Consider the following 12442-nt stretch of genomic DNA (forward strand, 5'->3'; position numbering starts at 1 on the left):
CTTGGAGCGGAGGACCCAGCTATGCCAGGCCCGCAATTCCAACCTATGGAACAGTGAGATAAAAATCTGCCTTGTTCTAAGTCCCTAAGCTTGTGGTCATTTGTTACGGCAGAGGTGGAAAGGAACACGGGCAACTAGTCCAAGGTTAAGCACCAAAATTCACATTTAAAATTCACCTAGCTAACTGTGGAGAGAATGATACAATATACAACCAGCACACCCTCTGGCTGTGCTAAGAGGCCTTCAGCTGATAAAACAAACCATGCTCTAATTTGCTGATGGTCCAGAGAAAGGACGCTGGCAAGAAGCTCCCAACCCAATGGCCAGTCTTCTTTATTTGTGCAGAACTCACACCCCAGTTCCTCGTGCATTCACCTGTGCTTTAGAAAACAGTGAGGGATTCCATTTTCATCCAGTTTACGCCCAAGACTCTTAGAGTTAGGAGGACGTTGAAGAACTGGTCCAAGACCCCCAGCATCCCTCAAAGAGATCTGGATCCTCTTGCCAGCATTTAGGACAAGCTGTTGCCAAGTCTGGACTTAAACAAGGGGGGACCAGTCATCCCCACTGGCCTGGGATTAGGTGGGTTCCTGGAACACGGAGATTCAGAACTAGCACTGCACAGGGTCTGGCCGATGGCGAGGACTTAGTCACCCTAGTTTAAACAAACACAGTCACGGGGATGTAGCCACTGTGGACGCCCTCTACAAAAACAGAAGATCACCCTTGAATTTGTCAGATGCCGCCCGTGGAAATTACTGGGGACTATTAACTCAGTATTTGTTTAAGCTAGCATACGAGTAATCCAGTGTTTCTGAGGTATCTTGTTCACTGTCGCCGCCTAAGAAGCCTTTGCAGACAGACTTTTTTTACCCCAATACAGCAACCCCCCTTCCCCGCTGATGACAGGCTGGTAACACAGAAGAGGAAGCCAGGACGGAGCCCTGGAGTAACCAGCGAGGGAGAACGCGGCCGGGTGCTGTGAGGAGCCAGGGAGAGTGACACAGAACCAGAGCCAACTACACGGACGCACACGTGGTTTACAAACATTCCAAAGGCAAAGCTGGGACTGCAGAAAGAGGTTCTTAGCCCTGGCAGTTAAGTGTCGTTGCTCCCCTAGCCCAGCAGAACTCTGTGTGTCTACTAAGGTTCTTTGCGGGCACGACTATTTAATTTTTCACAAATCCAAGGCACAACTCATCCTTCTCAGTGTCCGGAGCCCTGTCAAGTTTTCATTCTGTGACGGTGGCCTAAAATAGATGGGTTACATGTACATGCTGTTACGAGGGCCTAATGAGAACCATCATTCTTTGAAACTGCCGATACGTGAAGACTGCACAACCACACGTGCAAACACACAAAGAACCGAGAAAACACGTGATCCAACACAGGGATCGCAGCGCCTGGTGCGGTCCGGGGTGGGTGGGTGGGTGGAGGAGGGTCCCTGGGGCTGGCATGGGGCCAGCTGGCTCAAGTGGGAGCCAGACCAAGGGCTCCTGGAAAGCAGGACTCCCTGAGGTCCCGTGGGAGATGAAACTGCTTGGGATGAAGGCAGGACTTGAGGTCATTCAGAAATGCAGAGGCCAGTCAGCTCAGCAAGCAGAGGCCTTGCCGCTGGCCAGACAGAAGCTGAATATTCACAGGAAGAAGCAAGAAAGTGATGATGGGGAGTTGGGGAAAAAAAACAGGGACCGCTCGGTGCTGAAGGGGACCCAGAACATGCCGTGGGAGCCCAAGGATTATTCTGAGCTGAAGACATATGAGAATCAACAGCTGCAGGGAGAGGCTTTTTCTAAATTCTCCTTATCTTCCTAAAAGCAAAGGCTCCCTAAAGAATTCAACTGCCATAAATCCCCTCCCCAGGAGTTTTACAACCGGGGAAGGTTGACTTTTATGGCTGAAGAGAAGTGTGCACAGGTCAGAGCCTGGGTTAAGAAACTATGTAAACAGACATCCTCATACAACTACCATGTCTCGCATCTGTTCTCCTAAGAGCCCATTCATGTTTCCTAAAAGTCGTCTCTTCTACCGGAAGCACCCCTCTGTCTCTCCCCAACCCCTATTAAGATGGTATATAAGCCCCAGGTTCTCACTGCCTCCTTGAATCATATTTTTCTGGGAACTGCCTCATTATTACACAAATAGAAATCTGTATTTTCTCTTGCTAATATCTTCTGTCTGTTTAATTTACAGGCCCCCAAACACTGAACCTAAGAGGGTACAGAAAACGGTTTTTCCCCCCTCGACAATGGAATTTGGGAAAGCAAGCAACCTAGTCCACAGAAAGTCACTAGGGATACCAAGCAAAGGCAGGCTGGATGAAAGAAAAGATGTGTAATGGGAGGAGTTATGAAAGGAATAGTTGAGATCTTTTTTTTTTTTTTAAATGAAATAAGGGAGGGCCTGGTACATCAGGTTGCAAGAGACATGAAATAATACCAAGACCAGTGACCAGAGGCCCCCGTATTTTCCTCAGTGGTTCTGGGTGACAGGAGAAGACGGTCATGAGGCCTGGGCAGCAGTGGCCAGGGATGCAGGCTCCCTGAGGCCCCGAAGGTGGCTGACTATGGCCCAGTGACTCTCCACACCACCAGGAGAAGCTCCAGCACCACTATGCCCCTAACGGGGTGTTCAGAAGTGAGACACCGACTAAAGAGCATGCAATCCCCCAAAGACAGAAGCCCAGCTCATCTCACCTGGCCGCCAAGTCTTAACTTTCTTTTTTTTTTTTTTTTTTTTTTAAATTTATTTATTTATTTATTTGGCTGCTTTGGGTCTTCGTTGCTGCGTGCCGGCTTTCTCTAGTTGCGGCGAGCAGGGGCTACTCTTCGTTGTTGTGTGTGGGCTTTTCACTGCAGTGGCTTGTTGTGGAGCACGGGTTCTAGGTGCGCGGGCTCAGTAGCTGTGGCTCGCGGGCTCAGTGGTTGTGGCTCGCGGGCTCTAGAGCGCAGGCTCAGTAGTTGTGGTGCACGGGCTTCACTGCTCTGCGGCATGTGGGATCTTCCCGGACCAGGGCTCGAACCCACGTCCCCTGCACTGGCAGGTGGATTCTTAGCCACTGCGCCACCAGGGAAGTCCTGTTAACTTTCAACCTGCCAGAAGCAACTCACCCACTTGATTCCCATTATTCTGGGAGGTGAAGCAGCTCTTCCAGCAGCAACACCTGACAGCCTACACCTGTCTGCAGACTTTGGCCACACAGACAATACACAATAAAAAGAGGTATAGTGAATGATTTTTAAATTAACGCGTTTCTTTGTCAAGAGATTACATAAAATATATTAACTGCCATTTCACATATTGAAAAGTCAACTCAGGTGATGACTTCTGTAATTGAAGAAATGGTCCGAGTGCTATATGATGAAGACACTGTACAGTTAATCAGAACTCAAGTTAAAATACATTTGCCATTTTTTAACTCTCTAGGTATATAAAGGCTTAATGTGCGAGACCTTCTTCAAACAAAACAAAAAAGTAATTCAAAAGAAAACTCTGGGGACTTCCCTGATGGTCCAGTGAGTTAAGACTCCACGTTCCCTATGCAGGGGGGCCCGGGTTCGATCCCTGGTCGGGGGAACTAGATCCTGCATGCTTGCCGCAACTAAGAGTTCACATGCTGCAACTAAGAAGTCCACGTGCCACAATTAAGAGCCCGCATGCCGCACCTTAAAGATCCACGTGCCGCAACTAAGACCCGGGGCAGCCAAAATAAATAAACAAATAAACAAATAAATAAAATAACTATGATTCTTTAAAAAAAGAAATAATTGTTCATTAAAAAAAAACCCTGAAATTCAGCTCTGAACATTAACAAGAAAAATATGTATGCAAAGTAGTGATTGCCATGCTTTTAAAAACTGATTTCAGGTTTTACTTGTAATGTAGTAAATATCAACACAAGAAATCCTGTGTAAATGACGGCATTTTTATTTTGCAACAAAGACGTGCATTTCTGTGGCGAGGCACTCAAGTGGCAGAGCTCACACACCCAGGGGCGCTGGGGTGACTTCCGGCTTGCGGCTTGGTCCCTCAACCTGCCCGGGACTCTGGGCACCCTCGCTCCTGTCCGCGAGCCTCCAGAAGCTCAGGTGCTGTGAAAGCTGGGGCAATGATAACCTCTGCCCTGCGGGGCCCCTGGGATTCAGTGGGGACTCCCGCATGCCAGCTTCCCCCTTGGCATACAGCAAGCACTCAGTGAGTGCACCTGAGCATGAAGATGGGTTAAAGTGACTTTTGAAGATGGCACAGCATTTTTGCATATCTTAAGCACAAAAGAATGATACATAAATAACTTAGGACATTTGCAATGAACACTTGCTGAATGCCAGCTCTGTTAGGCATTTTCTCTTAGTAAAACGGTGACTAACGTGACAACATAAATTCCCCCTTTTATGATACTTGTGCTTTACTACCGTCCTATTAGTACTACTGTACCAGATTAATTTGGTGACACGCACGGCATCATAAATTCCCAACGGCAACCGTGACTCTCTCTACGGACTTGACAACTGCATGAAATGCCCTTCAACTCCGAGGCTCGCCACCACTATGTGCTGGCACCTGCACTGCGTCAAAGAGGAAGCAGCAGGACGTGACCTAAGAGCTGTGTCATGCTTCCATGAGCCTCTCTGCAACTGCTTCCTGAATTTGGAAGACAAATGCAAGTACAAAACGGGCGGTGGGCCTCCACAACCAGGAGCCGATCAACACTGTCCTTTCCTACTACAATACGCACATCTGAGGAAAACCCAAACACCTTAACTGTATCTGCCTAGGAAACGGGACAAGAAAGGTTTCATTTCTGCAAGACAAACACCTGCATAAATAAATGTGGGTGACTAACAGGGGTAACTGGTGGAGAGCACTTTTAGGAGCGAGATTACTCCTCAGATACGCACTTGCTCATTTTCCTTTGATGTGCCTACAACACTGTCACCGGGGGCAACAGGGATGTCCGAGCTCTGCCTCGGTGCCTCAGCGCCTCGGCGCCTCACCAAGGGCAACGCCCGCCCGTACAGGCCAGAGCTGCACAGCCGTGCCCTTCCCTCCCGCAGCGGCACTGCAACTGGCCTCATGCAAAGCCGGCGTGTGGTCTCCCCATAAACTTGGTTCGCACACACACGTGAAAACCTGGAAACGCCATGTTTCCATGAATAGGGTGCCCGGCAAAGCAAGGACTGCCTGCGGTAGAAAGAAAGGCGGCACCGTCCCCCGCGAACTGCCTCAGCCAAACGGAGGAGGGCTTGACGGGTCGGCATCTCGTCTTGTCAGCAGAGAAGACGGGCTAGAAGCAGGTGCTCCTACTCTGAGCTGCTCTGCAAACAGCCTGCTCAGTGGCACCTCACTCTACCTGGGAACAGATCAGTGGCAACCTGCACCACACAAAGAAGACGGCCCTTCTAGGAGGAGGGCTTCATCACCTGAAGGGATGGGAAATTCTTTAAGAAGGTCTTAGGGAAGGAGAACGCATTTGTATGGCATCTGTCGTAGGATGGCAAACACGTGGACACAGAGATGTTCTGATGTTAAGAAGCGGAACCACACTGCAGCCGGGACCCGTCCCACCAGCCCTGAGGCCTCATCTTTGACTCTGTGGCTTAGTGGCTGGGCCATCTCAGGCTCCACCCTGGTCATGCAACTGCTTAGTTGAAACTGCCCGTGTACGTGTATTGCGAGGAACGCACTGCCGCCGTCCCTCAAGGACATGCAATGATTCCCCTGGCTGTTGCGTAATAAAAAATATATATATTTGGCCTTTGCCCCTGGTTTCCAGCACAGAGCTCCTAAAACCCTTGGCATTTCCTGGGCAATCAGAACATTTTTCGTTATTCGTAATAATCCCCTTTCAAGCACGTGTCAGTTTATGCTAGTGAGTGACAGTCCTGGGCCCCAGACGCCTTCGGGATGGGGGCTGGTGGACAGAAAGACCAAGGCAGGATTAGAGCGCTGCAGCTTGCACCCCACCCCAACCTGCAGGCCCGGCGATGCAATCAACAAAGGCCCATGTAGTTTAACCAGCGGTGCCAGGTCATGGAGCCTCCGCAAAAAGCCCTAAGGTCCTTGGAGCTTCTGAACACACGGGGGTGCTGGGAGGGTGGCGTGCCCAGAGAGGGCATGGAAGCGCCAGCACCCCGGCACCCAGACCTTGCGCTAAGCAGCTCTTCCACCTGGCTGCTCCTGAGCTGTACTCCTAAACTAGACCAGTAAGCGCACGTCGTGTCTTCCGAAGTTCGCTGAGTCATTCTAGTGAATCATAACAACCGGGAAGGGGGCTGTGTGGGAACCCACATCTGTGGCCGGCTGGGGAGAAGCGTGAGGGGCCTGGGTACCTCATCGGAAGCTGGCGTCTGCAGCGGGGGCAGTCTCTGGGGCTGAGCCCTCAACCCGGGGGTCGGCGCTGACTCCATCCAGGTCCTCAGCGTCAGAAGTGCACTGAATCGCGGGACGCCCAGCAGGCGTCTGAGAATCAGAGAAAGCCCGAGGGCTTACATATTTGGACGGCCCTTACAGGTTCCGTGTAGTAAGTTAGGCCCCGGGCCCAAAAAACACACCAGTCAACAACGTTCGCCACCGTCAGCTGCATCGGGAGGCAGGTCTGAGTAACCTTCCCTGCGCTCGTGGTTAGTGTGGCAAAGGCTGCCGCCCCATCGCCGGCTCACTGGTCAGCGAGAGGCAGACGGTGAGAGCATCTCTCACTGCACCCATGCCCCACGAAGCACGGCGCCCTCAGATCCAGGGACCAGGCGGGAGCACCGTCACCCCGAGGGACGCCCCGCCTGCTGTGGACGCACGTGGGTCTCCAGCAGCAACCGCTCTCGAGAAGCCCCAGGTGTTCTGGAATCTGCCTCTGCAGCTGGCGGACGCTTCTTCACCCTCCTCCGTCTCGGCAGCCCCCATGCGCGGCGCGGAGACTCAGCGGAACCGAACAAGCCCCGCCGCGCACCCTCAGCACTCCTCCGAGGCTCAGACGCCACCTCCCCAGCTCCACCGCGGACCCGGCGCAATGAAGCAGCCGCAGAGGCAGGACGGAGCTCCGCCTGCGGCCCCCTGGCAGGGGAGACACCGAGAAGCATGTGGGGAGAGGGGCGCTGAGCGTTGCTGACTTTCGTCTGAATTGCTGAATTGCAGGGAACGTGTGTGTCCAAGGCTGCTCGTTACCAATAAGGGTGCTGCCGCCGGCATCACTGAAGGCCCCCCTTCCCCGCAAAGTGCCCGTCAGGCAGTGCTCTGCGAAGCCCAGGCTTTCTTACATTCGGGCACCCCAGACGATGCCGGCCGGGACTCCCTGGCCAGGTGACTTGGCGTGGCCGCACTCCCCCACAAAATGAAGGGACCTCCCCACGCACCTCCCAGCCGGCGACCCCAGCGCCCTCTCCTCGAGTCCTCAGGAGTGCCGCGCAGCAGCTGACCACGTGGACACGGAGACCCTGCGCCTGCGCACGGCGTCACCTCCACGCCCGCTGCCGCCTACCTTCTCCGCGGGAGGGGCGGGAGAGAACCTCCGGGCGCAAGCCAGGAAGATGTCTGGCTCTGGCTTCCCGCTCCTCACTTCGGGGTCATCGCCGAGGACGACGTGATGGAACAAGCTGAAGAAGTCCTCGTGCCTGCCGGTCTTCATCTGGAAGGATGCGGTCCCTGAGCTGGTGGCCACGGCACAGGGCACACCGTGCTTCCGCAGGTGGCGGATCAGCTTCTCCACACCTGCGGGGGGGGGGGGGGGGAGGCGTCAGTGACGATGGGGCGCAGGCCTCCAGGGACGCTGTGCCAGCTCTGTCGCCCTGACTCTGCTGCCTCCTCTCAGGCACCGTCTGATCTCACACACGGTCCTGACAGGGGTCGTCGGCCCTGGGACATCCCCGCCCAGCACAAACACCAGAGGGCAATTCAGGGCTCAGCGATAGCACCGCCCGAAGTAACAGAGGTGGTGGTACCGCGATGACGCTGCTCTGTTCGCCAGTCCTATCAGAGCAAACCCAGGAAGGGCCTCTGCACTGAGTACACAGGGCTTTGCTCTGTTTTCTTTTAAAGCAACGAATACACAAGGACTACGCTTCTGGTGTTTTCTGAGGAAACTCTGTATCGTGCAGAAAGCAATTCAGCATGCCTCCCACTGCTGGATCCGGAACCCGCCCCCATCAGAGGCTGAAGGGAAAGGTCGCAGCTGAAGCAAAGCTGCGGGACCACCCACCAAGGGGTCAGACAGTGAAACAGGCCCTGCTTAACGCAGCTGAACGACAATAACAACAACGCACCATGTGAAAGACACGCTTCACGTTCCTATCAACTGTGGCGGTTAAGTCCGGGAAACACGTAGGTTAACGTATCATCCTTGGAGGCAATTAAGAGACCGCCAGTTATCAGAAATGCGACAAAAATGACAGTACTTTCCACCTTCAACACACGCCGATTACAACAACAGTAATGTCTAAATCCACACAAAGGTTTATCTAAAATAGTATTTTAAATAATCAGATAATCATGGCTGTTTCTGTAAGTACGTAAGGCGATGTCCCTACTTTCTCAATTGCTACAGAAAAGATTGACACGTTTTTCAATACCTGAACCCATTCAGAAAGGCAACAGATACTGTGATCCCTCAGAGAAACAGTCCTATGAGGTGCTCAGAGGAAAACGTGGACCTCAACTCCACGCCAAGACAATTATATCAGCAAAATCTAGCACTCGGATGGATGTAAAAGTCAGTGTCCGACATCCAATCAAAATTACCATGCTTGCAAAGGAGGAAATACAACCCATAACCAGGAGAAAAAGGCAATCAATAGAAATGAACACAGATATGGAAGAGATGACGGATATTAGCAGATAATGACCTCACATAACAGCTTGATAAATATAATTATGCCCAAGTTAGGGGCTGTCAGAATGGAAAAACAAAAATAAAAGTGAGACCCAAATACACGCTGTCTGCAAGAAACTTACTTTAAAGATAAATACTCAGATAGGTTAAAACTGAAAGGACTGAGGGACTTCCCTGGCGGTCCAGTGGTTAAGATTTCACCTTCCAGTGCAGGGGGTTCGGGCTGGATCCCTGGTTGGGGAGCTAAGATCCCACATGCCTCGTGGTCAACAAACCAAAACATAAAACAGAAGCAATATTGTACAAATTCAATAAAGACTTTAAAAATGGTCCACATTAAAAAAATTTTAACAACAACAACAAAAAAGGATTGAAAACTATGTATTATGTCACTACCAATCAACAGTCAGTGTAGCTGTACTAACAAAAGACAAGTGGGCCTTAGAACAACAAATGACGATTATCAGGGATAACTAGGGATGTTTTGTAATGACAAATAGGTCAATTCATCAAGAAGATATAGCAATTCTAAATGTGTATGCACCAAATAACAGACCTTCAAAATAGGTAAAGCAAAAACTCAAAGCACAGAAAGGAGAAAAACAGACAGATGTTTCAAATTCCTCTCTCAGTAATTGACGGAACAAGTAGAGAGAAAATAAGTATGGTACTGCAGACTTCAAAAACACTATCAAGCAACTTAACCAAATGGACATTTATATAACACTTTACCCAACAATAGCAGAATACATATTATTTTCAAGTGCATATAAAATATTCAACAAGATAGAATACACTATGAGCCAAAGAACAAGTCTCAAAAATTTTTAAGTAACTGAAATCATACAAAGTAATTTCCCTGACCATAGGAGAATTAAAATAGGAATGGTATTTGAAAAATCAAAAACTGGAAGAAAGAAAAGAAGATCTACAATCTAAGATTTTATCTTAAGAAAGTAAAGGGAAAAGAAAAATAAACTCAAAACAGAAAACAGAAAAGAGAACATAGAAAACTGATTAAACCAAAACCTAGTCCTTTAAAAAGATCAATTTAATTGGTGGGCTCTTAGCTTGACTGATTAAGGAAAAAAAAAAAATCCAACTTTATCGCAGTGAAAGAGGGACAGCACTACAGGTCCTTAAAATAATTAAAAAGGATACACAAAATATGACAAGCAACTTCATGTCAATAAATCTGCTAACTTAGATAAAATGGACAAGTTCTTTGAAAGATAGAAAGCTCACTCAAGAAGACACTAATAACCTAACTAGACCTAGCTCTATTAAAGAAATTGAATCTGTAGTCAAGAACCTTCCCAGATCTAGGACTGGATGGCCTCACTGGTGAATTTACCAAGCATCTCAGAAAGAAAGAAGAAATAAAGAAACCACAAGAAATTGGAGGGAACACTTGCTTCCCCAACTCATTTTATGAGGCCAGCACTTTCCTGATACCAAAGCTGGACAAAAGTCACACAAGAAAACTACAGACCTGTATGACTTCTGAACACATATGCTTAATTTCACACTGAAAGGAATTTCCAACCAGTGTGAAAGCATTCTACGTGAAGGGTTTCTATGGGGTGTGAATCTATTATGTGAAAACATGAAAAAACCACAGCATTCAAGATTGTTTGCAACAAGCACTGATTAATAGCATGGAGAATTACATTTATCAGTTAAATTTCAGTAAAAAAAACCTTTACTTAACGGATGAATTAAGATGGATGAAAGAATGCTTATAAACAAACAGACATCCAATAATCACCTCTGTCTGGATACGGTGATTAAAGTTGAGTATCAACATGATTTGAATTTAAAACAAAATATTCAAATTGTATTACACAATAGTAAACCAACATATTAAAAAATAATGGAGCATACTTAAACAGATGCTTTCTCTAAAACCTACTGGAAAAAGAAAACTTTGCTGGGAAAGTTCTTTGGTGCTACTGATTTTAAAAATTTAAATATAGTTTATCTCATTTCAGCTTATCCTTCTAACATTTCTAGTTCTGTGAATATTTTGTAATGTACCTAATGTAACAGCACAGTACTATACATAAATAAGTACATACAAATAAGCCTATATTGGAGTGAGTACTCAACATTTTTATCCATAGGGGAATGAATCAAAAATGGTTTTCGGACAACTGTGTTTTGTTTTTTTTTAATTTGTTGTATTTTATTTATTTATTTATTTATTTATTTATTTATTTATTTATTTATTTATTTTTGGCTGTGTTGGGTCTTCGTTTCTGTGCAACGGCTTTCTCTAGTTGCGGCAAGTGGGGGCCACTCTTCATCGCGGTGCGCGGGCCTCTCACTATCGCGGCCTCTCTTGTTGCAGAGCACAGGCTCCAGACGCGCAGGCTCAGTAGTTGTGGCTCACGGGCCTAGTTGCTCTGCAGCATGTGGGATCTTCCCAGACCAGGGCTCGAACCCGTGTCCCCTGCATTGGCAGGCAGATTCTCAACCACTGCGCCACCAGGGAAGCCCCCGGACAACTGTTTTTAAATCAGACACAACATACTGAGCTCCTTGAAAACGTCTGAGACCAATACAAACATGAAACCCAAGAGAGGGACCTGATCACAGCCCGTGGCAATTACGTCCCCTCTTTGTGGCTCAGTTTTGTCCACTGTCACACAGCAATGATTAATGTTCCTGGTGGTGGAGTTGTGAAGGAATGCCTGTAAAGGGTCCTGCATGTAAAAGCACACACAGGAAGGTAAGGCCCCAACAGATGTTAGCCATGGTCACCACCATTATACCAAACTTCAGGTTGCAGTCAGTAATGAATCACTCGAACGTCCTGATACGTTATTGCATGACTCCTTCAGAAATTCTGTATCCTTTATTTATTTATTTATTCCTTTATTTATTTATTTATTTATTTATTTATTTTTGGCTGTGTTGGGTCTTCGTTTCTGTGCAAGGGCTTTCTCTAGTTGCGGCGAGCAGGGGCCACTCTTCATCGCGGTGCACGGGCCTCTCACTGTCGCGGCCTCTCCCGTTGCAGAGCACAGGCTCCAGACGCGCAGGCTTAGTAGTTGTGGCTCACGGGCCTAGCCGCTCCGTGGCATGTGGGATCTTCCCGGACCGGGGCACGAACCCGTGTCCCCTGCATTGGCAGGCGGACTCTTAACCACTGCGCCACCAGGGAAGCCCTATTCATTTTTTAAGCGAACAAAAAATTTTGGTTTTAAATCAGGGAAATAATCTTTAAAAAAATTAGGCCTATTCTGTTTGGGTTTGAAAAACACACACACACACAAACCTGAAACACTTTTGTATCCTTTAAATACTGTACACCAACTTTTTCTTATTCAGTCACTCTGAGAAGTAAAAGACTGAAAATGTGAAAGGAGTTCTGTCCTGTGGAGAAGCTGGTTTATTAGGTACATAAATGAAATCCACCCAACAGCTTGTAGCCTTGGTGTGCTTAAGTAGGTTTCAGGGCAGGGCAGAAAGACAGCTCTTGCTACAAAGAAGCCACACTCACAGGACTGACCTACAGGGGAAGAAATAAGAAATGTGGAGCATCAGGGATCCTGATAGAAGAAAGTTTCCATCTGACTTCATCCTAGAGACCTAAGATTGGTGAGAAAGGACACAGAGGCT

The 12442-nt window shown here is 48.4% G+C and overlaps 1 protein-coding gene across 5 annotated transcripts in view; it reads right to left on the minus strand.

The window, feature by feature from the left end:
• Positions 1 to 12442, minus strand: part of PUDP (pseudouridine 5'-phosphatase) — a 605728-nt gene that overhangs the window by 545643 nt on the left and 47643 nt on the right. For all 5 annotated transcript variants that reach the window (XR_009500091.1, XR_009500092.1, XR_009500089.1 and 2 more), the window contains exon 3: positions 7472 to 7701. Coding sequence is in view for 1 of the 5 variants with exons in the window: in XM_059909914.1 (XP_059765897.1) it covers positions 7472 to 7701 (230 nt within the window). In the remaining 4 variants the exon portion in view is untranslated. The remainder of the gene's footprint in view (positions 1 to 7471; positions 7702 to 12442) is intronic.

This window comes from Balaenoptera ricei, chromosome X, assembly GCF_028023285.1.
Source record: "Balaenoptera ricei isolate mBalRic1 chromosome X, mBalRic1.hap2, whole genome shotgun sequence".
NCBI lineage: Eukaryota > Metazoa > Chordata > Mammalia > Artiodactyla > Balaenopteridae > Balaenoptera > Balaenoptera ricei.